The sequence below is a fragment of the Prorops nasuta genome, unplaced genomic scaffold (genome assembly GCF_024137725.1).
Source record: "Prorops nasuta isolate Cenicafe-Biocafe unplaced genomic scaffold, Cenicafe_Pnas_1.2 PNAS00007, whole genome shotgun sequence".
NCBI classification, from domain to species: domain Eukaryota; kingdom Metazoa; phylum Arthropoda; class Insecta; order Hymenoptera; family Bethylidae; genus Prorops; species Prorops nasuta.
The window spans coordinates 5,066,958-5,093,781 of NW_027116804.1; the positions used below are offsets into that span (position 1 = coordinate 5,066,958).

Genomic DNA, 26,824 nt, shown 5'->3' on the forward strand with positions numbered 1-26,824 from the left:
AGAAGCGGAAGGTATGCTGTATTAGTTTAAATGACTTAGTAAGTGCAATGTTAACAAATTCATTTACATTATTTATACAGCAATTTGTCTAATTTTCTACAAAAATTGTAATTAAACATTAACGCAACAAATATTTCATAATATACTCATTACTTTAGTGGCTTTTACTGGAAATATATGAAAATAATTCTATGAAACAATAGTCTATTTGTAAAATGCAAATAATATAATATTTGTGTCAATATGCACGTAGAATAAAGATTATATGCTTCTTACAATTATTGTGAACTTATGGTTATAACTGATTTTTTGTGTAATATATTTTTAAAATTCTAATTTATATAAGCTAACTATTGTTTTTGTCATACATTGGTAGATTTAATTTAAATCTCTAATATCATTTTTATACGTTTTACTCAACATGTTTTATTATTCTTGCAATTACTGTTAACTCTACACAATCAACATTTTGTACTTCAGATTTAAAGCATTGTGTAAGTATGATCGTTTCACAAAGCCATATTATAGGAAAAGGAAACTATAGAAAATCAATTATATTTAATATATAGTTATTGAAGGTAAAAAACTTAAAAAAAACATTAAAATTGATGTCAATTTTAATAATAATATTTTGTAGTAACCATGTAGGGGAACACGCACACCCGAATAGCGAATTGCTGGCTAGCTGCACATATTAAAAAAATATGATCTACAAATTTGTTTATTTACCAGTGTTATATTTATGTTAAATGTCTGTTATTAAAACTTATATTTAAAATATTGTTAAATATAAAGCAGAAATATAATATATATAAAGTTATATTTTATTATAAGACACTGTATTACTCTATATTATATTCTATTCTCTTTACGAAAAAAGTGGAACGACCAGATCACGTAAATTATAAGAATTTTTTATTCACTACTATTTTCAGTTAGAACACACGAAAATAACTTTTAGTCTACTATATTAGAGTAGAAAAGTCGAGTTTTTCTGGAATTATTATGCCTTCAAAAATGTCTCAGAAATCTTACAGGATTTAAAACAGAATTTTTTTACTATCATAAAATAAATGGAGCACCAAACTGTTTGAGAGAATCCTTTGCACTATAAGGATACCTACAACTACATTTTCATTTTTATACAGTAAATTCACAAACACTTGTTTCAAAGGTTTATTTATATGTAAATAAACTAAGACGAATTCACACACACACAATTCATGAATAACTCTTAATTAAAATAAAGATTGTATTTAATAAGTAAATAATTGTTTAATATAAATAAATTAACCCAATAAATTTCCTATTTTTACACATACCAACTGAATCCAAACATTAAAATCGTTAAAAATGGTAAGAAAGGAGTTATATATTAATGTTAATTTATAGAAATAAATGTCATTAAAATAATGAGTTATCATGAAGTATACAATTTTTATAGAAAATTATACAAATTGCTGTATAAATAATGTAAATGAATTTGTTAACATTGCACTTACTAAGTCATTTAAACTAATACAGCATACCTTCCGCTTCTCCACAATGACTGAATTCTGTTTTCACTAGCTTATTCGTATCAGTTATTACAATAAGATGTAACAAACAATAAAATAACAGACACGTAGAGAAATTACATGTGCAAGGATTTACTTAAATTAATACATTGGAAAGTTGACTGTCGAATTCTGCTAACTAAAAGTGTCATCAACCAAGCTCAATATATGTGTAGATATATATGTATGGGTTGTTTTCTACCAGCGAGACATAGGAGAATTCGTGTTATTTGACTGTAGCACTCGGTGGAATGGAATCTGAGCGCCCTGATTGGCGAATCTTTCTTAATGCCAACTTAAAATTGCTCGTTGCCAATAGAAAAATGACAACTGTAAGATCTTTCCGCCATTATCGACGCGTTTGACAGTTTACATGCTATTCGTAAACAGAAAGTGACAGTAAGAAAAGAAAGATGAAAAGGATATTGAGGTTAAAAGGGAGAATGACAACGTAATGAAAGAAAAGTGATGAAGATATTCAGTGAAAGATAAACCGAATATATAATTAAAATAATAATAATTTTTAATGTTCTAAATAATTATTCTCAGTATTATTAATGCTCAATTATACGTTTTAGCCTCTTTAAAAAGGATGGAAATTATCATGGTTACACGGTGGATACCAATGAAATAAGAAATTCTGGAAAATGACATTAACCTGTATAATATATTCAATATAAATGCAAAGCAACATATAGAATATATAGAATGAAACTGCAGAAATGATTTTTATCTTGTCCTATGAGAAGCGGTGAGCTGAATTTCATTTGAAGTTATTATAATTGTTATAAAATACTACATATTTTAATAACAAATAGGTAGTCCTTTAAATATTTTTCCAAATTTCATTTATCTACATCAAGAAAGGTTGATTATGATGAAAATGTACGAGAACATGGATTTACAATTCCTTCTGATATACTGCGCACCCATTTGCAGAAGGCAAAATATAAATGTTAGCATTATAGAGCTTTAATGAAGCAGTCAAAAATGTATGCATTTACTAGTACCAAACTGCGATGGAAATGTTGGTTGGGGTGTGTATATTATTCATCATGATGAAGCTTTACAAATAAATTTTGATAAATTTATATGCTTTATGAGACTTTTTTAATCTTTTAGGGAGGTGCTTATTTAGCCTGACAAACTCATCCAAAATGTAGTTTCTATTTGTTGATATATATTATGTTTTTCAGAGCCACATAAATGAAAATGAGTATACTGTTGATGGTTCAAGAGCCAAATGCCGTATGGTGATTCTGTGTGAAAGAAGTTTATACCCTAGATGTGCGAAGAGAAGATTCGTTAAGTTCTGAATGGTCCAGTTTGTGATCAGATAAGTATTGCATGAATGACAGTCCGATATGTGTTAGAATAATAAACACTTTTAAATCATTTTTACATGATTGGATTAATCTTTGTTTTTTATTTGCAGTCTCTTTGAAATGTTAGTAAATCTATTATGCATGAGGTAACTCACTTAATGTGTATACCTAACATAATACTACTATTGAAGTTTCAACACAATATTTGATCAAATATTAAATATACTCTATAATTACAAAATCTGAAGCATGAACAATCATAGAGGAACATTTTGGTACATTAATTATATTCATGCAAAATTGTTCAAATATTTGAATGCCTCATTTCAATTCACTGGAAAGAAATATTGTATGGAAAGTCTAAATGTTAACACAATTGCATTCCAAGCTGTTGGTTAATATGCGTTACGCACACAATTCAGCAGGATATTATTCAATGTTTCATAGTCATTAGTACCATTACTATAATTAACAGCAAACATGTCTGTATATACCTACTTCGAAGGTCTTCGATGCAAAATTTTCTTCTACAAGACAAAAATTTATGCTGCAGTATATCTCGAAAGTTAATAAAAGTGCTTTATAAAATAGCTTTGGTTTTTAAAATCTAGAAGACATGATTACCGTATACTTTTTCCGTCAAAATGATTCATGCCACGACCAACTCAACACAAAATTTCCTTTTTACTTTACGGATAGATTTACAAACGAAACCGCATGTACTTACTGCAATTACTTTAGAACTAGGAATGTCTTTAGAATTTGTATTATTCACTAAATGATTCGTTAATTGTGTATATATTGGTTTAAGAAATCTGACATGTAAATAGAAAAATTATATTTCCATTATAAAATATACTTTAATAAATCAACATTATTATAATAATATTAACAAATAATTCACAAATATATAATAGTTGCACTATTCCACTACAAATATTGCTCGAATAGACCACCAGCAACTGCAGAACAGTATTCTATTCTTTTTTCGAAACATTCTAATATGTTCTGCAGTATCTGGGATGTTATTATTGTTTCACATGCTACAATAATTTTTTCCTTCAATTCCTCGAGGCTCTCTATCTCAATTCCATTATAAACGGAATTTTTTAATATTCCCCAAACTCCAAAATCTAAGGGCGCGAGGTCGGGCGATCTTGGGGGCCATTCGATTGGACCGTGCTTCCCTATCCATCTTCCTGTATATTTGGCATTTAAATATTCCAAGATGATTTTTGCCGTATGGGCTGGAGCCCCATCTTGTTGGAATGTAACGTTCCTCTGTGCAAAAAGAAATTTAACATTAATTCTAAAGTTTGTATTATAGTAATTTGAATGTATACTCAAATATTTAATTAAATTTACATTTTGCACCACCCTTCGGACTCTTGGGTCCACCTCGTCTTTCAATAATTGCAGATACTTATCGGCATTTAGATTGCCATCGATAAATATCGGGCCAATGATGCTATCTCCTATTATACCAAGCCATACATTGAGCTTCTGTTGGTATTGAGTATGACATTCAAAATTCTCGTGCGAATTTTCTTGAGCCCAAACTCTTGTGTTCTGCTTATTGGGCGGGTGGACTAATACGAAAGTTGATTCGTCCGAAAACAGAATATCTTTTAATGAAATATCATTATTTTCTAGTTTATCTATCATAATCTTGCAAAAATTATGTCGTTTTACATAATCCGTTTCTTTTAACACTTGACAGTGAAAAAGTTTATAGGCTCGAAATTTGTTCGCTTTTAAAGTTTTCCGCACAGACAATACGGAAACTCCGACCTCCCTGCTAATTTTAATGAGCGATTGATGGGGATTATTTATAGCAGAAGTCCTAATATTCTCCTTTACTATTTCGGACAAAGCCCTTGAAGGTCGTCTTTCCTTATGATGGCTACGATCTAAACATCCTGTCTCTTCAAATTTTTTAATAATTCGCTCAACTGCATATCTACTTGGGGTCGGGCGATTATCAAATTCCCTTTGGAATAATCGTGATATAAACCTAACTAATATTTATTAATATGGATATTGCTGAATAGCAACCGATGCATGGTCCCCCCGACTTATAAAAGAAGTAGAAAAAGTAAAAGGATTTTTACGTGAGTATTGCGTTGCTTATTTATAAATAATTCCAATTTTAAAAAACGCTGCAGTAGCAAATTATTAATGTAATTTTTCAGGGTTAAAACATGATGAATTTAAAAGAAAAAATCCAAATTATAAAATGGTATTATGGCGGAATTTCCATAAGAGAAATATCACGATTATTCCAAAGGGAATTTGATAATCGCCCGACCCCAAGTAGATATGCAGTTGAGCGAATTATTAAAAAATTTGAAGAGACAGGATGTTTAGATCGTAGCCATCATAAGGAAAGACGACCTTCAAGGGCTTTGTCCGAAATAGTAAAGGAGAATATTAGGACTTCTGCTATAAATAATCCCCATCAATCGCTCATTAAAATTAGCAGGGAGGTCGGAGTTTCCGTATTGTCTGTGCGGAAAACTTTAAAAGCGAACAAATTTCGAGCCTATAAACTTTTTCACTGTCAAGTGTTAAAAGAAACGGATTATGTAAAACGACATAATTTTTGCAAGATTATGATAGATAAACTAGAAAATAATGATATTTCATTAAAAGATATTCTGTTTTCGGACGAATCAACTTTCGTATTAGTCCACCCGCCCAATAAGCAGAACACAAGAGTTTGGGCTCAAGAAAATTCGCACGAGAATTTTGAATGTCATACTCAATACCAACAGAAGCTCAATGTATGGCTTGGTATAATAGGAGATAGCATCATTGGCCCGATATTTATCGATGGCAATCTAAATGCCGATAAGTATCTGCAATTATTGAAAGACGAGGTGGACCCAAGAGTCCGAAGGGTGGTGCAAAATGTAAATTTAATTAAATATTTGAGTATACATTCAAATTACTATAATACAAACTTTAGAATTAATGTTAAATTTCTTTTTGCACAGAGGAACGTTACATTCCAACAAGATGGGGCTCCAGCCCATACGGCAAAAATCATCTTGGAATATTTAAATGCCAAATATACAGGAAGATGGATAGGGAAGCACGGTCCAATCGAATGGCCCCCAAGATCGCCCGACCTCGCGCCCTTAGATTTTGGAGTTTGGGGAATATTAAAAAATTCCGTTTATAATGGAATTGAGATAGAGAGCCTCGAGGAATTGAAGGAAAAAATTATTGTAGCATGTGAAACAATAATAACATCCCAGATACTGCAGAACATATTAGAATGTTTCGAAAAAAGAATAGAATACTGTTCTGCAGTTGCTGGTGGTCTATTCGAGCAATATTTGTAGTGGAATAGTGCAACTATTATATATTTGTGAATTATTTGTTAATATTATTATAATAATGTTGATTTATTAAAGTATATTTTATAATGGAAATATAATTTTTCTATTTACATGTCAGATTTCTTAAACCAATATATACACAATTAACGAATCATTTAGTGAATAATACAAATTCTAAAGACATTCCTAGTTCCAAAGTAATTGCAGTAAGTACATGCGGTTTCGTTTGTAAATCTATCCGTAAAGTAAAAAGGAAATTTTGTGTTGAGTTGGTCGTGGCATGAATCATTTTGACGGAAAAAGTATACGGTAATCATGTCTTCTAGATTTTAAAAACCAAAGCTATTTTATAAAGCACTTTTATTAACTTTCGAGATATACTGCAGCATAAATTTTTGTCTTGTAGAAGAAAATTTTGCATCGAAGACCTTCGAAGTAGGTATATACAGACATGTTTGCTGTTAATTATAGTAATGGTACTAATGACTGTGAAACATTGAATAATATCCTGCTGAATTGTGTGCGTAACGCATATTAACCAACAGCTTGGAATGCAATTGTGTTAACATTTAGACTTTCCATACAATATTTCTTTCCAGTGAATTGAAATGAGGCATTCAAATATTTGAACAATTTTGCATGAATATAATTAATGTACCAAAATGTTCCTCTATGATTGTTCATGCTGCAGATTTTGTAATTATAGAGTATATTTAATATTTGATCAAATATTGTGTTGAAACTTCAATAGTAGTATTATGTTAGGTATACACATTAAGTGAGTTACCTCATGCATAATAGATTTACTAACATTTCAAAGAGACTGCAAATAAAAAACAAAGATTAATCCAATCATGTAAAAATGATTTAAAAGTGTTTATTATTCTAACACATATCGGACTGTCAATCATGCAATACTTATCTGATCACAAACTGGACCATTCAGAACTTAACGAATCTTCTCTTCGCACATCTAGGGTATAAACTTCTTTCACACAGAATCACCATACGGCATTTGGCTCTTGAACCATCAACAGTATACTCATTTTCATTTATGTGGCTCTGAAAAACATAATATATATCAACAAATAGAAACTACATTTTGGATGAGTTTGTCAGGCTAAATAAGCACCTCCCTGAAAGATTAAAAAAGTCTCATAAAGCATATAAATTTATCAAAATTTATTTGTAAAGCTTCATCATGATGAATAATATACACACCCCAACCAACATTTCCATCGCAGTTTGGTACTAGTAAATGCATACATTTTTGACTGCTTCATTAAAGCTCTATAATGCTAACATTTATATTTTGCCTTCTGCAAATGGGTGCGCAGTATATCAGAAGGAATTGTAAATCCATGTTCTCGTACATTTTCATCATAATCAACCTTTCTTGATGTAGATAAATGAAATTTGGAAAAATATTTAAAGGACTACCTATTTGTTATTAAAATATGTAGTATTTTATAACAATTATAATAACTTCAAATGAAATTCAGCTCACCGCTTCTCATAGGACAAGATAAAAATCATTTCTGCAGTTTCATTCTATATATTCTATATGTTGCTTTGCATTTATATTGAATATATTATACCGGTTAATGTCATTTTCCAGAATTTCTTATTTCATTGGTATCCACCGTGTAACCATGATAATTTCTATCCTTTTTAAAGAGGCTAAAACGTATAATTGAGCATTAATAATACTGAGAATAATTATTTAGAACATTAAAAATTATTATTATTTTAATTATATATTCGGTTTATCTTTCACTGAATATCTTTATCACTTTTCTTTCATTACGTTGTCATTCTCCCTTTTAACCTCAATATCCTTTTCATCTTTCTTTTCTTACTGTCACTTTCTGTTTACGAATAGCATGTAAACTGTCAAACGCGTCGATAATGGCGGAAGGATCTTACAGTTGTCATTTTTCTATTGGCAACGAGCAATTTTAAGTTGGCATTAAGAAAGATTCGCCAATCAGGGCGCTCAGATTCCATTCCACCGAGTGCTACAGTCAAATAACACGAATTCTCCTATGTCTCGCTGGTAGAAAACAACCCTGTATATATATTTCAAAATATGTCCATAAATATGTCATCTATCAAGTCAGTACTTTCTTTATAACCTGTTGGAGAAAAAATAAATTAATACATAGTAGTAAAGAGTGTACGCCTGCCATAATGCAAATGTAGCTGTGCAATTGTAAGGATATATTCAAACCTGATTAAATACACCTTATTTTGAATATAAATATGTAAACAAATTTCTTATTAAATTTATCTCTGCTATATAATACAGAGGTTATTCATGCATTGAATACGTAAGATGGTAAACTCCTTAGCTGTAAATTTCTACTCGTCATAAATATCTGTGTAAATGTGTTTTTAAATGAGCTACATGAATAGAATAATTCTAAAGTGCACACTGTAGATTCATTACTTGTTGCATTAAATTAGATTAGATATAAATGCTAAGTCTAAAAAAATAGCACACAATAAGATATTTATAATTAAAGAACTAACGATTACATGTTTTCTGTGAGATCATCCAAGGGAAAGAACCAACTTGATATTCTTATTAATTTTATCAATAAATAGCAGACTTTAACTCAAACATTTAAGTATCTAGCAATAAGTATTACCTTCTTCACACAGCATATAACATTCTTATCATATATCATAACATTGTATTATTTATTTGAAATATATTCTTGCATAATCTTTCGTTCAGATTGTATCCATCGCTATCCAATGAGCTTTCAATTTATTGGACACTTTCTGTGTGAGTCATCTAAAGAGGAGCGTAAGGATCATGTTTCCTACAATTTCCTCAATCCTTAGCTGCTTTAAGAATGGAAAGCAATCTTAATATCCTGCAACAACAATTAGATTTTTCACAAAGTATACGTCATTATTACATCAAAATATAAGCTGTATTTTACTAAAATTGCACTTATCTGAAATTTTTCCTGCCAATTGTCTTTTCAATTTATATCCAAACTTTGTTTAAACATATAAAGTATGTAGAAGAAATGATTATTTAATATTTTCAAGTTTTGACAACTCCAACAAAACATAAACATAACCACAATCCGTGACATACATTTAATTATGGACTACATCTTATAGAGTATTAGCATCAGCAGTTGCTTCTTTATGCGCATGCGTAGATCTGGTAACTTATCTACTGTCAACTCCTCCAAAGTTCCACCTAAAAGTAACTAGAAAAATTTATGGAACTTTACCCCCTACCGAGGCTAAACCACCAGCCTAAACTAACTATAATGTCCTGGAGGACATTGAGCATATAATCAGTCTATTTAAGCTCTTAGTATAGAATTTTATAATTTAGACTCATGTATATTAGGCCTCTAGAGTAATTATATGAATGTTAAGGATCTATTAGTGATCCATAAAATGGGAAGTTGTAAGATGTTAAAATGTATATAATGATTATAATTAGTCTTATTAGTGTAAAGTAGTATGCTTGAGAGGGGACTGTAATTTGAATATAAAGGAACTGAATAATAGATAGTAAAAGTTGGAATTTAATATTTACTCTAATAGAATTGTACTTGTTAGATTCGTGGGCAGGACTCAAATCTAAGAGAACTCAAGCCGGGAAGGCCGCGGACTGGTCTATAATAAAATAGGCCTGGCGCCCAAAACTTTAAAAGTATTAAATCATAAAGTCCGTGTGCATTGTGCCTGTCTGGCGTTCACTCGCCTTTCCCTTACTGAATATCCGCGATAGGTTATAATATGTTTAACGTATGATAAAAAAATAAATTGCATTTATAATACTTGAAACGATAGTATAGACTTTGCTAATACTATGTGTCAAATAAAAAATTACCCACTTTATACATTTTAGTAATGATTTAAAATTTTTCATTATTTGGAAAGCTTATAATATTTCTTTCTGAAGTCATATTTGAGCAGTGTCTCCTCTTCACAAGTGCCTTATCAAGAATAAGCATAATTAGTGGAACCAATTGTTGAAGGCATATTACACATGTAAAGGACTACGCATGGGGTAAAACCTTTTACGAAGAGGTGATATGGCTATATGAGCTACCAGAAATAAGAAAATGTACTATTATGTCTTTGTAAAAGGTTTTACCTCAGGCGTATTCCCTTTACATGTATAATATGCCTTCAACAATTGATTCCACTAATTATACAGGGAGGTTCTCTAACGGTGGCATATAGGAGATTCGTGTTAGTTGACTATAGGGCTCAGGATGATGGTATCTGAGAGCGCTGATTGGTCAATATCATGTAGTGCCAACATGAAATGGTCCGTTACCAATAGATGAATACGAAAAATGAGACCCATCCGCCATTTTGGAGTAGAGAAGTGTTTACATGCTAGTTGTAGAAGAAAGAGGTGTGAAATGGAAAAATGTCAAATAGTGAGGTTACTAAAGTAAAAATGGAAAATAATGAATGGAAAGTTCGAATATTCTTACTTTCCATTCATTATTTTCCATTTTTACTTTAGTAACCTCACTATTTGACATTTTTCCATTTCACACCTCTTTCTTCTACAACTAGCATGTAAACACTTCTCTACTCCAAAATGGCGAATGGGTCTCATTTTTCGTATTCATCTATTGGTAACGGACCATTTCATGTTGGCACTACATGATATTGACCAATCAGCGCTCTCAGATACCATCATCCTGAGCCCTATAGTCAACTAACACGAATCTCCTATATGCCACCGTTAGAGAACCTCCCTATATATGCTTATTCTTGATAAGGCAATTGTGAAGAGGAGACACTGCTCAAATATGACTTCAGAAAGAAATTTTATAAGCTTTCCAAATAATAATAAATTTGTAATTATTACTAAAATGTATAAAGTGGGTAATTTTTTATTTGACACATAGTATTAGCAAAGCTTATACTGTCGTTTCAAGTATTATAAATGCTATTTACTTTTTTATCATACATTAAACATATATGTAGAATTAAGTTATTATTATAACAAGTAGAATCTACACTTTTACATGGATCTGGTATGTGTTACATATAAATAGCAATTAAAAAAACAAATATTTTCAGATATTATTTATTCTATATCATTAATATACCTATGCTATATTGTCAACTTCTATTCATTATTCTATTTCATAAATCTAAAGAAAAAAATCAATATTAATTCTATCACTTTGTACAATATCCATATCAAAGAATTTTCAAAAATATGCCGAAAGCTTATGTCATTTTAAATATAATTGCTTTCTATAATATTAGCTTATCTTTTTTATATATTTTTAAATTAAAATTATTTCGGATAATAGTTATTGTCACTTCAATTACACCAATGCCTTTCGCTGTTGGTACATCAGTGGTAGCATTCAGCAGAGGTAGCAGCTCAGTAACGTTACCAGATTTCTTTTTAAACTTCTACTTCTATTGGATAAAATTATAGGATCTAAGAGTAATAGCCAATAACATACACCCCTCCCTCAACATTTGTCTCTGCTGAATGCTACCAGTAATACCCCAATGCAGTAGCCAAATCTGTCTGATCAGTCTGATCACCAACCCTCTGAATTTCCTGATCGGATCGGATCGGCTCACGTGGAAGCCTCTGATCCATCTAGTAATTTTTTTTTCCGACGTTGCATTCCTGCGGCTAGGTTGGATCGTGATCTGGATCGGATCACGAACGTAAACGTCCTATAGACGGAAGTTACAAGTTGAGTTCGGAATTAAACTCTTTTCACTCCGACGGAGCTTTCCCTAGAATTCCCTATTCACTCCGTCTAGTAATTCTGTGTCTGGGAGCAAGTTAGAGAGTGAATAGGGAATATGGAAGAGCTGTGATAGCTAATTGCTATTCTATCCCCACTTCTAAAAGGAAAATAGGGGTAAGGATAAATAAGAAATATTGGCACTAATTGGGAGCTCCGTCTGACTAGTTTAAGCGGGAAAGAAGCAAAATTGACAAATGTTGGTTTCATTATTTTGGAATTAAATTTCAAACGTTTGTTTATATAAATCTAAGGGCCTGATAAAGTAAGTGAAGTAAAATTTAAAATAATACAATATCGTGTATAGTTAAAAAATTAATCTTTTATTTCTTTTTAACAGTTGTTATGAATAATGAATTTAGTTGTGTACACTCTACCAATTTTAATTTAATTTATTTTGATAAAATAAAAATGGATGTCCTACTGCAAGAAAAAAGTAGTGAGTAGTTTATAAAATTATATTAAAAATATATGGAGGGATAAAGTTGCTACTGGAATTTTTCATTTTTGCTGTACTACTAAATTATTGCAATTAATTGAAAGAAGACAGTTATCAAAATAAATTAAATTAAAATTGGTAGAGTCTACACGAACTATATTCATTATTCATAACAACTGTTAAAAAGAAATAAAAGATTAATTTTTTAACTATACACGATATTGTATTATTTTAAATTTTATTTCACTTACTTTATCAGGCCCTTAGATTTATATGAACAAACGTTTGAAATTTAATTCCAAAATAATGAAACCAACATTTGTCAATTTTGCTTCTTTCCCGCTTAAACTAGTCAGACGGAGCTCCCAATTAGTGCCAATATTTCTTATTTATCCTTACCCCTATTTTCCTTTTGGGCCATTCCACGTCAAAACAGACAGATTTCGGAGTACAACACCGATTTTTTTTTAAAAAATATGTGTTAATATATAAGAAAATACAAGTCTTTTGGCGCTAGTTTGAGTCAAAAATCTTTTTTCGTTTCGGAGATACGAGCTGTCAAAGTTTGCAGTTTTACTGTTTTTGGTAAAAACACGTAATCTTTGAAAATTTATATCTCCTAAACGAATAAAGATAGAAGACTCTGGCTGGAACGAGTGTACTCAGAAAGAATCATACTTTATTAGAAAAATATAAAAAAAGACAGTTTGTTTTAATTGGTTAAAACTATTAACAATTAAAATAAACATTTGAATTAACAAATGTGTTGTCATGCTCTGACAATTATAAAAAAATATCAGGAATGTTCCTTGGAATGTCCTCTACAAAGAAAAAAATTAAAACGCGTATACTCTCTTGGTGTTCATAGTGAAAAAAAATATTTTATCACGACGCGCTCGGCCAGAAGCGTCGTTCGAGCGGCGTAAACCGGTGAAGCGCATGCGTAACTGAGCGCGACTAGTCTCTACATGTCGGAATCCATCAATCTATGAATAATGCGAGCTAATAACATGTTTTAATTGTTTGTTTATGCTTTTATAAATATTATAAATTAACAATATATTTATTATTATTCTGCTTTATAAGCAGTCGTTATTTATTTACAAAATAATTAGCAATAAGACATTTGAACATGGCATTGAATATACAAATTATATACTAATTTATATTTACATATTTTATTAAATTAAGGCAGAAGAAAATATTAGGAATATGAAATTTCTGTACTGAAAATATTTAACAAACTTTAACATTTGTATAATTATCTGATTGAGGAAAAGCTTTAGTTTGTAATTGTGTCTTTGAATCTATCGTTAAAAATGCACGATAATTTCAAGTTCCTTTAACTATTTTCACTTTTCAAAAAATCTCGTACGAAGTGTTTTAATAAGCATTAAAATAATTTAAACGAGATTTTTTTGAAAAGTAAAAATAGTTAAAGGAACTAGAAATTATCGTGCATTTTTAACGATAGATTCAAAGACACAATTACAAACTAAAGCTTTTCCTCAATCAGATAATTATACAATTGTTAAAGTTTGTTAAATATTTTCAGTACAGAAATTTCATATTCATAATATTTTCTTCTGCCATAATTTAATAAAATATGTAAATATAAATTAGTATATAATTTGTATATTCAATGCCATGTTCAAATGTCTTATTGCTAATTATTTTGTAAATAAATAACGACTGCTTATAAAGCAGAATAATAATAAATATATTGTTAATTTATAATATTTATAAAAACATAAACAAACAATTAAAACATGTTATTAGCTCGCATTATTCATAGATTGATGGATTCCGACATGTAGAGACTAGTCGCTCTCAGTTACGCATGCGCTTCACCGGTTTACGCCGCTCGAACGACGCTTCTGGCCGAGCGCGTCGTGATAAAATATTTTTTTTCACTATGAACACCAAGAGAGTATACGCGTTTTAATTTTCTTCTTTGTAGAGGACATTCCAAGGAACATTCCTGATATTTTTTTATAATTGTCAGAGCATGACAACACATTTGTTAATTCAAATGTTTATTTTAATTGTTAATAGTTTTAACCAATTAAAACAAACTGTCTTTTTTTATATTTTTCTAATAAAGTATGATTCTTTCTGAGTACACTCGTTCCAGCCAGAGTCTTCTATCTTTATTCGTTTAGGAGATATAAATTTTCAAAGATTACGTGTTTTTACCAAAAACAGTAAAACTGCAAACTTTGACAGCTCGTATCTCCGAAACGAAAAAAGATTTTTGACTCAAACTAGCGCCAAAAGTCTTGTATTTTCTTATATATTAACACATATTTTAAAAAAAAAAATCGGTGTTGTACTCCGAAATCTGTCTGTTTTGACGTGGAATGGCCCCTCTCTAACTTGCTCCCGGACACAGAATTACTAGACGGAGTGAATAGGGAATTCTAGGGAAAGCTCCGTCGGAGTGAAAAGAGTTTAATTCCGAACTCAACTAGAATCGCTCTTTTCGTTACTTGCAAGCGACAACTATTGGTAGCAGCGTTGCCAAGTGTAGTATAATTATACTACCGTAGTATAATTTTCCTATAGCGTAGTATCCTTAGGATACTACGCTACAGTTTCTGTTCCCTGCGGGATCCTACGCTATAGTTTCTGTTCACTGCGGGATCCTACGCTACAGTTTCTGTCCTTGCGGGATACTACGTTTTGGCCATTAATCTTGAGTTTTGGCGAGGGGAAGTTAGAATCAGAGGGGCGAGGGGATTTCTAGGGAGTTTGTCCGTAGCTGTCAAATGGCGCGATTAACCCTCAATTTTATATCATCAACTAAAAAAATATTTTCGGAAAACGATTGTGGAAAAGAAGGAAGGATTTTAATAAATAACAGAGAAGACAAAATATATCAGATGAGTATAAATTAATAAAAAAAAATGAAAATTATTGTGAATTTTTAAGAAAATATACTTTGCGGTTGTTTTATTTTTGTTACAGTTGAAATTCGGTTATGATGACTTTCAATTAAGGAAAGAAGTAATTATAGACTAATAAATGAAAAAGTATTAAAACATGAAGCACTTCTCTGTATGGCCCAGTCATTTCAATAATTGTGACTTAATGTTATAATAGTGAATGTGTAAGCGATTAGTGCATATACAACAAACTCTTATTGTAAATTTAATAATCTTGTATGACAATGTTTTAATTGCTATTATTTTAAATTAAAGCTAGTTTAATTAACATATTTTTATTTCATCCCTTTCTCAAAATTCTAAACACACATGGTAATTACCTATTCTTGTAGTAGTCATATATTCGTTAAATTACATACAAAATTACAACTGTTTTATATTTGGAAAGCATAGCTGTTTGTTGCAATGATTTTTATTATTCAATGTGAGAAAAATCGCATTTTGGTTTAGGCAAATGTCTTATTTATCCGCCACATCCTTCTATATCTTATGCGACATTTATTTGGCTCCGTTGCACTATTTTCTTCCAGTCTATATCATATAACATTAATTTTCTAATCATTTATACATACACACAGATCTAATAATACTGCTGATCTGCAATTATTTTTGTAATTGTTGAAATGATTGTTAAACCATTATCTTGTTTAATTTGTAAAATGGACATTTGAATGATGCTATTAAAATTTGGCAACTTTTCTGCGAGATATGTTCTGATAATATTTGTGAAGATAAAGTTCTTTAAAAGGTATATGTATACTGCTGAGTTCATCTTGTTTTCAGCTTTAAATAGTTTTCCAACTACACGCATGGATATCTATTTTGAATATAGAATACATATTTCATTACATCTATTATGATATTGTTAAGATTGATAGAAAGATATCAATTCTTTGAAAATGATATATTATATATCTAGTAACTGGATTAATTAAGGTTTTAGAACAGATAAATTTCACAAACAAATAGGACTAACAAAATATGTATTATATATTGAGGAAGGATATCCAAATGTGAATTATTTGAAGCTAAAAGCAAGATAAATTCAGCAGTATCCTTAAATATATTGGAGAACAACATCCTCTCAAATTTAAAGAGAAGATATCCTATGGAAGAGATGCCAAACATTATAAGTAAAATAATTCAAGTGTCCATTCTTCAACTTTAATAGAACAATGGTTTACCAATCATCTTGACATTTATAAGATTAATTAGTCAATAGAATAGCTATATCTGAGTGTATATAAAAATAGCAAAAAATTAGTCGTATATTTTGAAAACTAAAAGAAAGAACAAGGCAAATAAATGTTACATAAGATATGGAAGGATGTGGCGGATAAATAAGACATTTGCCTAAACAAAATGCGATTTGTCTCACATTGAATAATAAAAATCATTGCAACAAACAGCTATGCTTTACAAATATAAAACAGTTGTAATTTTGTATGTAATTTAACGAATATATGACTACTACAAGAATAGGTAATTACCATGTGTGTTTAGAATTTTGAGAAAGGGATGAAATAAAAATATGTTAATTAAACTAGCTTTAATTTAAAATAATAGCAATTAAAACATTGTCATACAAGATTATTAAATTTACAATAAGAGTTTGTTGTATATGCACTAATCGCTTACACATTCACTATTATAACATTAAGTCACAATTATTGAAATGACTGGGCCGTACAGAAATGCTTAATGTATTAATACTTTTTCATTTATTGGTCTGTAATTACTTTTTTCCTTAATTGAAAGTCATCATAACCGGATTTAAACTGTAACAAAAAAAAAATAACCACAAAGTATATTTTCTTAAAAATTCACAATAATTTTCATTTTTTTTATTAATTTATACTCATCTGATATATTTTGTCTTCTCTGTTATTTATTAAAATCCTTCCTTCTTTTCCACAATCGTTTTCCGAAAATATTATTTTTGTTGATGATATAAAATTGAGGGTTAATCGCGCCATTTGACAGCTACGGACAAACTCCCTAGAAATTCCCTCGCCCCTCTGATTCTAACTACACAACTAACACAACACAACGCCCGACGCAAGATTAATGGCCAAAACCAGAGATGAAACGGGAGATTGCTCATGCGAGGTCCCGAGGCAATCCCTACCGGTAGGCGGCGCTGGTGTTGGCAAACGCGTGTCTCAGGTCCATCTAACCCCTAGCGCCATCTATCGGAAGAGACCACGAAGCACGAGCGTTAAGCTTAGAATAGGGTAAAACATATATGCATTGTTGCCAGAAAGCGGAATAAAGAGAGAGCGGAGATATTTTCTCGGACCTCTCTGTCTTTCTCGCTGTTAGCTTCTAGCAGAAGAGTCGAGGCAAAATCTTTCCGTTTCGCTTTGCCGAAAATCTACCAATATTCGATGTCATTTATATTTGCAGGCCAATGCCTTTATACATGATTTTTTCAGCATATTTATTTATCAGCATTGACTTATTTAAATCAATAATAAATTAAGGAAATGCGTATTTGATATATAATAATTATTTTAACTATAATTTCATCGTTATATTTCGCTTATTTCCGTAAAATCTGAATTTCTTTAGTTTATTATTGATTATTGTAAGTCAATGGCCATTAAAAAAAATTTAATCTTAAAAAAAAAAAGAAAAGTACCGTTCAGGAATCGAACCCGGACCCACAAATCGCCACGCTATTACCTTACCGCCTAGACCACGAGGCTTCTTCAGTGCACCGTAAACAGATAGTCTTTTTAGGGGCTTGAAATCTTCTTTTAAACCATATAAATAAACGAGCAACCGACAGCTTTATTCATTATTATTCTGTCATAATGGTACATAAATTAAGGAATAATTATATTTTGAATAGTTTTCAAAAGCTTTTCCAATAGCCAAAAACGAAGATAAATAATCAACGCTCGCAGTTTCCGTTCTTGGTTATTGGAAAAGCTTTTGAAAATCTACATTATATAATTATTCTTTAATTTGTGTACCATTATGATAGAATAATAATGAATAAAGATGTCGGTTCTTCGTTTATTTATATGGTTCAATAGAAGATTTCAAGCCCTTAAAAAGACTATCTGTTTACGGTGCACTGAAGAAGCCTCGTGGTCTAAGAGGTAAGGTAATCGCGTGGCGATTCGTGGGTCCGGGTTCGATTCCTGATCGGTACTTTTCTTTTTTTTTTAAGATTAAATTTTTTTAAATTGCCATTGACTTACAATAATCAATAATAAACTAAAGAAATGCAGATTTTACGGAAATAGGCGAAATATAACGATGAAATTATAGTTAAAATAATTATTATATATCAAATACGCATTTCCTTAATTTATTATTGATTTAAATAAGTCAATGCTGATAAATAAATATGCTGAAAAAATCATGTATAAAGGCATTGGCCTGCAAATATAAATGACATCGAATATTGGTAGATTTTCGGCAAAGCGAAACGGAAAGATTTTGCCTCGACTCTTCTGCTAGAAGCTAACAGCGAGAAAGACAGAGAGGTCCGAGAAAATATCTCCGCTCTCTCTTTATTCCGCTTTCTGGCAACAATGCATATATGTTTTACCCTATTCTAAGCTTAACGCTCGTGCTTCGTGGTCTCTTCCGATAGATGGCGTTAGGGGTTAGATGGACCTGAGACACGCGTTTGCCAACACCAGCGCCGCCTACCGGTAGGGATTGCCTCGGGACCTCGCATCAAGGTTGCCAAGTGTAGTACTTTCGGTACTACCGTAGTACCCAAAAGCGACATATCCTATAGCGTAGTACTATTTTGGGTACTACGCTATAGTCGCTGCTGATACTACTGGTTGGCGGAAATACGTCAGAGGGTAGAGACTGTAGAGGGACCGCAATATAGATATTTCTAATTACTAATTTCAAAATACATAATGCATGGTCCGTGATCCAAGACAAATGTTAGTATATACATACCACAAGTTATAAAGTAATATAAAGAAATAAAGTGGCAGTTTTAATCTTACTGACAGCTGATATACTGATGGTATAAGTGAATAAATAAAGTGACGAAATTTGTAAAATGTACATAAAAATAATTTTTAAAAATATATAAAGGACTGAACATTTTAGATAAGTATAACAATAAATTTTATAATATAAAATGTAAGATATAAACATTTTGTGGTACTTTGTGGGATTTTATTTCAGATTAAATTATAGTAATGTGTTTACAATGTCACTGTGCTGAGGATGGAGCTATGCGGATTTTCAAAATTAAAATAAAGGAATAGACTAAACATAATGTGGTTATTGTGTCATCGTTGAGATTCAAACTATGTTAATTGAGACGGATAATAAAATAAACGAGTGAAAAAACTGGGTAAATACAATAATAAATAAAGAAGCTGACAAATTAGATATATAATATAAAATGTAAGATATTTTATAGTACTTTCTGGGATTTTATTTCAGATTAAATTATAGTAATGTGTTTACTATGTCACTACTGAGGATGGAGCTATGTGGATTGAACATTAAAATGAAAGGAATAGATTCACCATATTATGGTTACTGTGTCATCGCTGAAGATCAAACTGTGTTAATTGAGATGAATATTAAAATAAACAAGTCAACACATTGGGTAAATACGATACAAATAAAGAAGCTGACAGATTACATTTGTAATTTCAAATGTAAGATTTTATATAGTACTTTTTGGGATTTTGTTTCAGATTAAATTATTGTAAAGTGTTTACTATGTCAATGCTGAGAATGGAGCTATGTGGATTGAACATTAAAACAAAAGGAATAGATTCACCATAATGTTGTTTCTGTGTCATCGCTGATGAGGATCAAACTGTGTTAATTGAGACAGACATTAAAATAAATGAGTCAGCATTTTGGGTAAATACAATAATAAATAAAGAAAATGACAGAATAGATATATAATATAAAATGTAAGATGTTTTATAGTACTTTGTGGGATTTTGTTTCAGATTAAATTATAGTAATGTACGTGTGTTTACTGTATCACTGCTGAGGATGAAGCTATGTGGATCGAACATTAAAAAAAAAGAATAGGTTCACCATAATGTGGTTACTGTGTCATCGCTGAGGATCAAACTGTGATAATTGAGATGAATATTAAAATAAAGAAGCTGACAGATTAGATATATAATATAACATGTTAGATATTTTACAGTACTTTGTGGGATTTTATTTAAAGTTAATATATGTAAAATAAAATTTTTGTTTTCTTTTTACAATTGTATCTATATTAATTACTATATGTTGCAATCTCTTAAAATTAAGCCTCTGCTTTTATTAGCAAACTAATAGTTCCACACGGCAGTGATGCCAGAATCAAGCTTTTAGCAACAAAAATGAAGATAAGCGCTAGCCAGCAGGAGTATAGAAAATTTAAAGGGAAGCGGTACAAACACAACTATGCCTGGAGAGCATAGGTGTGATTTGGACTTCAGGCAACATTGGCTTTAGAAGAAGAGCGACTACCGCTAACCGTGACATTTTTACGTGTTATCCGTGTGAAGTGGTGCTGCGTTTACCTAAAAACTCAAAGCAAATAAAAATGCTTTTCCTAAATTGATTTGTAATATTGATAAAATGGTCAAATGTAGCCATTAATTAATTAGATTTGGTAATAAATACAGAAAATGCGTTTTATTATAACAAATGAGTTGAGGTAAAATAAACTCAATGTTTTTATATTAATCTGTTAACAAATGCATTTTTTTATTTATTATTGAGTCCAATAAATTAATGGTTATTAAAAAAAAAATTCCTTGTAATGAAAAAAAAAATGAAAAAATTTTAAACTTCACCAAGACTCGAACACGAGCCCACCACATGACAAACGACAACCTTACCACCTGCGCTACAGCGCTCACTTGATGTACCAAGAGCAAAACAGCCTTTTAAAGACTGACTACAATTCTTTCACTAACTCGTCATAAACGATCAAGAATTAGCTGCAATAATAAATACATTTATCTCCACAGCATTATTGCACTAAATTTATTATGTTTTTAATTTGAAGCATACATTTTACATGAAGATACGATACTTTAAGGATGTTCATGCAATACTTTAAATACAAAACTATTCATATGCTGGTTTATCATAGTTATTCGACTACATATAACAAATATTATAATATTACTTAATTAATTTATGATAGTTGAGCATATGAATAGTTTTGTATATAGAGTACTGAATGGTTTTAAATTATCATATCTTCATGCAAAATGTATGCTTCAAATTAAAAACAATAAATTTAGTACAATAATGCTATGTAGATAAATGTATTTATTATTACAGCTAATTCTTAATCGTTTATGACGAGTTAGTGAAAGAATTGTAGTCAGTCTTTAAAAGGCTGTTTTGCTCTTGACATCAAGTGAGCGCTGTAGCGCAGGCGGTAAGGTTGCCGTTTGTCATGCGGTGGGCTCGTGTTCGAGTCTTGGTGAAGTTTAAAATTTTTTCATTTTTTTTTCATTACAAGGAATTTTTTTTTTAATAACCATTAATTTATTGGACTCCATAATAAATAAAAAAATGCATTTATTAACAGATTAATATAAAAACATTGAGTTTATTTTACCTCAACTCATTTGTTATAATAAAACGCATTTTTTGTATTTATTACCAAATCTAATTTATTAATGGCTACATTTGACCATTTTATCAAAATTAAAAATCAATTTAGGAAAAGCATTTTTATTTTATTTATTCACTTATACCATAAGTACATCAGCTGTCAGATAGATCAAATATTTCTTTATTACACTTTATTTTTCCGTATACTAACATTTGTCTTCGTTCACGCCGTTCACGGTGACAGGCTGTGAATATAATATATATAATTTTTGATATATTACGTTCTGCATTTAAGATGGCTACTGACGTATTTCCGCTGGCAGTACACTTTGTGCAGTCTGCATTCCTTATATCAAAATTCACTTACTATAGAGCGTAGTACTATTCAAGATGGCGGACTTGGCAACCTTGCCTCGCATGAGCAATCTCCCGTTTCATCTCTGCCAAAACACGTCCGAAAGCACTGAGAGCTTATTATACCTAAAACACTATACTTCGTTTCTTCTCTGTGAATCACACTTACTATACATTTTGCGTGGTATATTCAATTCTCGCCAACAAACTATACAGCGTAGTATCTTCCAACATGGCGGACTTGGCAACGCTGATTGGTAGTTAGCGATACCGACAATCATCGCTGGGAAGCTACAGAATCCCAACACTGTTCAACTGTTTCTGTTGCAAAAAAGCCCATTTTTGGCTACTCTGTTTCACCCCCCTGGTATCCGGTAAAGCAAAGTTTGTTTTATTTTAAACTGAAAATGGTATTTATTAACAGGCCTGTTCCTATAGCAAAAAAGAGTATGCACATTTTGAGCTTCAATAGAAATAGATGTCCTCAAACAAGTACGCTAAGGTTTTTTATGTATCAAAAATCGAATCACCTTGAATGTCTTTTAAATAAAAGTGTATTACGGTTAAGAGGTAAGGAAAGTGCAGAATTCTTACAAGGTCTTACAACTAACGACATGTCGATTTTTAAAAATGGTGCTACAAACATTTATTCTTTATTTTTGAATACCAAAGGGAAACTATTGTTTGATACATTTATTTATAAAACTCCAGAGACAAATACATTTTACATAGAATGTGACTCAAATATATCTGAGCAGTTGCAGGAACACTTAAAAATTTATAAAGTTAGAAGAAAAATAGATATTGAGCAAATTGATAATAAAGTAAAAATATGGACACTTTATGATATGTTTGAGGATACTGTTAATCACATAAGTCCAAGTGAACAAGTTGAGACTATTTCCAATGGATTAATTTTTCCTTGCAATATGTTAAATAGTGAAGCTAATAAACATATTGAAAATATAATATACACAGACCCAAGATTACCAGAATTAGGATTTAGAATTTTATGCAACTCTAAATTTCAAAAAAATGACATTCAAAAATTTTTAAATTGTAACCTTTATAATTTTACAACTCCATATGACTATAATGTATTTCGTTATAAGCTTGGTATTGGAGAAGGTATTAATGATTTTCCTCCTAAAGAAGCTTTTCCATTAGAAAGCAATTTTGATTATTTACATGGAATTAGCTTCCATAAAGGCTGTTACATTGGACAAGAACTTACTGCTCGCATATATCACACAGGAGTTGTACGGAAAAGGATAATGCCTATAATTTTTAATGAAATACCAAAGAAACCTATTTTACACAATGAAAGTATAGTTGATGAAACTGGTAAAATTGTAGGTAAATTTCGAGGAAGCAGTGATAGATATGGTATAGTATTAATGCGTATTTCTGAAACTTTAAATGCAACATCGCTTAGCATATTAGGAATGGTAATCAAAGTGATAAAGCCTTTTTGGTGGCCATAGGAATGTTAGGAGCAAAAAGGGGAAAAAATAAAATCAAGAAAATCATTAAATTCCTAATAAGCGTATAGTTGCTGCTTATTTTCATTTCCTTTTGTTTCTAGAATGGCTACTGTACCAAGTACATCGAAAACTAATGCTGACAATGTTGAAGATCTTAAGCCTAATGAAAATCTTGAAAAGAAGAAACATACTAGTGGAATGTTTAAATGTTTCTATTGTTGTCTAAAAGAATGCTATGTCTACAAGGGAATAAAGCCAACACTCGCAGGAAAAATTTACTTAGAGGAGTGTTATGCTATAGAAGATTCATTTAGTTCAATAAAGGAAAGAACAATTTTAATAATAGGAGCTCATTGCAGTATATGTGGTAAAACAGTATGTTTAGACTGCAGCACTTTTTATGGAAAGAGATTTTGCAAATACTGCTTATCAAAAAATATTATTTTACCAGCTCCATTAAAACATAAATTAAAGATAGATATTTAGAATTGTAATTTTACTTTAAATAAATATTTTTAGTAAATTATACCAGATAATATTTAGTGCTATGACATATTGAAAGCAGAAATTTGAAAGATTCAGTAAAGTCGAATTGTAGAGGTGATCATGGAAATTTGTAACTTCAATATAATATAAAATTGTTTACATAAATAAATCAAACGCTTTCACCAATTAAAAATTCCAATAATTACTATAGATAGAATTTACTGCTCTCAAAATATTTAAATTATAACTAATTAATTTTTAATCTTCAGGAATATAGTTTAAAAATGTCGAAGTATTAAAATATCACAGTTTGCCCCGACCTCCCCCAATCACCCCTAATTTTTAAGCCTGCGACAGTGCGGCACACACTGAAAATAAAAAGTGGTAACTTCTACTCGAGTGTCGAGCAATAAATATTTGATGAGCCTAGTAGAGGCGCTCAAGTTGCTTTTACTTTCAGACTCGAGTTGTTTTTACTATTAGGCTCGAGTGGTATCTAAAATTCTAAGCATTTAATTGGTCTCATTTGATGAGAATGGTATAATCTACTCTAGGGCCCGGTCTTACAGGTCTCAATTAAGTTAATTTCGACATTAAGTAGGGATACCAACCTGAAAAATAATACCTAACTATACTAATATTTTTTTTTTGAAGTTTTAAGCCTGGAAATGTGTAATGTGAAGTTTTGTGTACGTATATGTATAATTGAGCGGGTAGAGGAAGATGTTTTGAAATACGAATCATACGGTTTTCTGGTAAAAGTTATACTTATCTAATATTTTGTATGTAATAATGGATTTTGAGATGGCATTTTGTTGTATAAATGATCAGGAAGATGTTGATGAACAGTTAATTATTAGAAGAAGATCAAAAAAAATACGTCTACGAATGAATTGGTATGCTATTTACGATGATATTGACTTTCAAAGTAGATTTAGACTTCGCAAGGAGCATTTTGAATTGCTATTGAATACAATTGGCTGTTCATTAATTTGTAGAAGACAATGGTATGTTATTGTGATAATTAATAATTGGTTAAAGTGAAACAATAATTTAATTTATTATACTCATATTTTTTTAAAGGAATGATGCAATTTCACCAACTACACAATTACTAATAGCATTAAGATTTTATGCAACAGGATCGTTTTTGATAATTATCGGTGATTTTTCTGGGGTTAGCAAAAATTCTGCTACCAAAATAGTACATAGAGTCTCAAATGCTATAGCTAAACTAAGTAAAGAGTTTATCAAATTCCCAATGCAGCAAGATGATATCATACAAACTCAAGCAAGAAATTTCAAACAGGCTGGTTTTATAAGGGTACTAGGAGCAATTGATTGCATTCACATCAGAATACAATCCTATGGTAAATATAACATTAGGAGTTGTAGCAAGAAAATAATGTATTAGCTCTATATATGTATATTCTTATTATAATTTTTTGAAATGAAATAATTTCAATAAAATAATGTAAGAATTTTATATTATACAGGAGGGGAAAATGCAGAATTATTTCGTAATAGAAAAGGATTCTTTTCACTTAATGTGCAAGCAATTGTAAATTCAAAATTACAATTTATGGATATTGTAGCACGATGGCCAGGATCTTCTCATGATGCTACGATTTTTAATAATTCTGTCATTAAAGCCCGATTCGAGTCTGGCGAATTTGGCAATGGTCTGCTTTTGGGAGATTCTGGCTATCCAAATATGCCATATTTAATGACCCCATTAACAAATCCAAATACACCTGCCGAAATTTTATATAACGAGGCACAAATTCGAACAAGAACCATGGTGGAAAGAGCATTTGGTATTTGGACAAGAATGTTTCCTGCTTTGAGTAAAGGAACTCGCTTCAAAACTGCTAATAAGACTATGGACATTATTATGGCCTGTGCTGTTTTGTATAATATTATAAGAATGGATATTGAAGATAATGTAGATATTGCTGCATACAATAATTTATTGGTAAATTATAACGAAGATTTCCATCAGGATGAAAGGAAATTTTTAATAGAAAATTATTTCGAAGCGTAAGTCTAACTTTTCATATTATATTAATATGCATGTTAATAATAAAATATAACTTAAATTTATCTTGCAGTTGCCTCTAACAAGCAAATTTATTTAAACTTCAACAAGAATGAGAAATAGTATATATGTGGGAAATAACAAATTAAACAAGTATATATATTTTGTATAGCTGTAAATTTGTGTGAAAGAAGAATATTTTATTTTTTCTATAATAAAAACTTTATTTGGAAAGAGAGGTAAAGTGTTATTGGTCTACATAGTGTGTTTTGTAAGATAAAATTTATATTTGTAATGGATAACCACTTTTTATTGAATAAATATATATTTAATACTTTCTGCTCTTTTAATTTTAAATCATTAAATGTCAACTATGGTTCATTGAAAAACTACTTTAACATACCAAATAAAATAATTCTTGGTACCTATGATTTATGAATATTCTTTTTCAAACAAACCTGATATTTCGATCATTTGTACAAAAATTAAATGAAAATTTGTATCAA

At 30.4% G+C, this 26,824-nt stretch overlaps 2 protein-coding genes and 3 long non-coding RNA genes across 8 annotated transcripts; 4 read left to right on the top strand and 1 right to left on the bottom strand.

Moving 5' to 3' along the window:
- The first annotated feature begins 1,648 nt into the window (after positions 1-1,648).
- On the top strand, positions 1,649-3,711 carry LOC136774808 (uncharacterized). Its single transcript, XR_010822856.1, has 3 exons — positions 1,649-2,307; positions 2,375-2,593; positions 2,753-3,711. It is a non-coding gene; the product is annotated as an uncharacterized lncRNA (long non-coding RNA).
- A 2,575-nt stretch (positions 3,712-6,286) lies between these two features.
- On the bottom strand, positions 6,287-8,288 carry LOC136774815 (uncharacterized). Its single transcript, XR_010822860.1, has 3 exons — positions 7,733-8,288; positions 7,447-7,665; positions 6,287-7,287 (listed from the first exon to the last, which is right to left on the bottom strand). It is a non-coding gene; the product is annotated as an uncharacterized lncRNA (long non-coding RNA).
- An 11,042-nt stretch (positions 8,289-19,330) lies between these two features.
- Positions 19,331-20,877, top strand: LOC136775123 (uncharacterized). The gene is made up of 4 exons (XR_010822891.1): positions 19,331-19,719; positions 19,812-19,980; positions 20,072-20,243; positions 20,336-20,877. It is a non-coding gene; the product is annotated as an uncharacterized lncRNA (long non-coding RNA).
- A 1,595-nt stretch (positions 20,878-22,472) lies between these two features.
- Positions 22,473-24,155, top strand: LOC136774782 (putative transferase CAF17 homolog, mitochondrial). Of its 4 annotated transcripts, none has more exons than XM_066729246.1 (3): positions 22,473-22,880; positions 22,983-23,696; positions 23,896-24,155. In XM_066729246.1, exons 1-3 carry the CDS (start codon positions 22,718-22,720, stop codon positions 24,018-24,020), a joined length of 1,002 nt encoding a protein of 333 aa, XP_066585343.1. In that variant the 5' UTR covers positions 22,473-22,717; the 3' UTR covers positions 24,021-24,155. The 4 variants fall into 4 exon arrangements, with proteins under 4 accessions (XP_066585343.1, XP_066585342.1, XP_066585341.1 ...); XM_066729245.1 differs by having other exon boundaries at positions 22,479-22,684; positions 22,749-23,696; XM_066729244.1 differs by having other exon boundaries at positions 22,479-23,666.
- Positions 24,156-24,282: 127 nt separating this feature from the next.
- Positions 24,283-26,630, top strand: LOC136774783 (putative nuclease HARBI1). Its single transcript, XM_066729247.1, has 4 exons — positions 24,283-25,287; positions 25,364-25,650; positions 25,777-26,320; positions 26,392-26,630. Exons 1-4 carry the CDS (start codon positions 25,073-25,075, stop codon positions 26,399-26,401), a joined length of 1,056 nt encoding a protein of 351 aa, XP_066585344.1. The 5' UTR covers positions 24,283-25,072; the 3' UTR covers positions 26,402-26,630.
- The last annotated feature ends 194 nt before the right edge of the window (positions 26,631-26,824 follow it).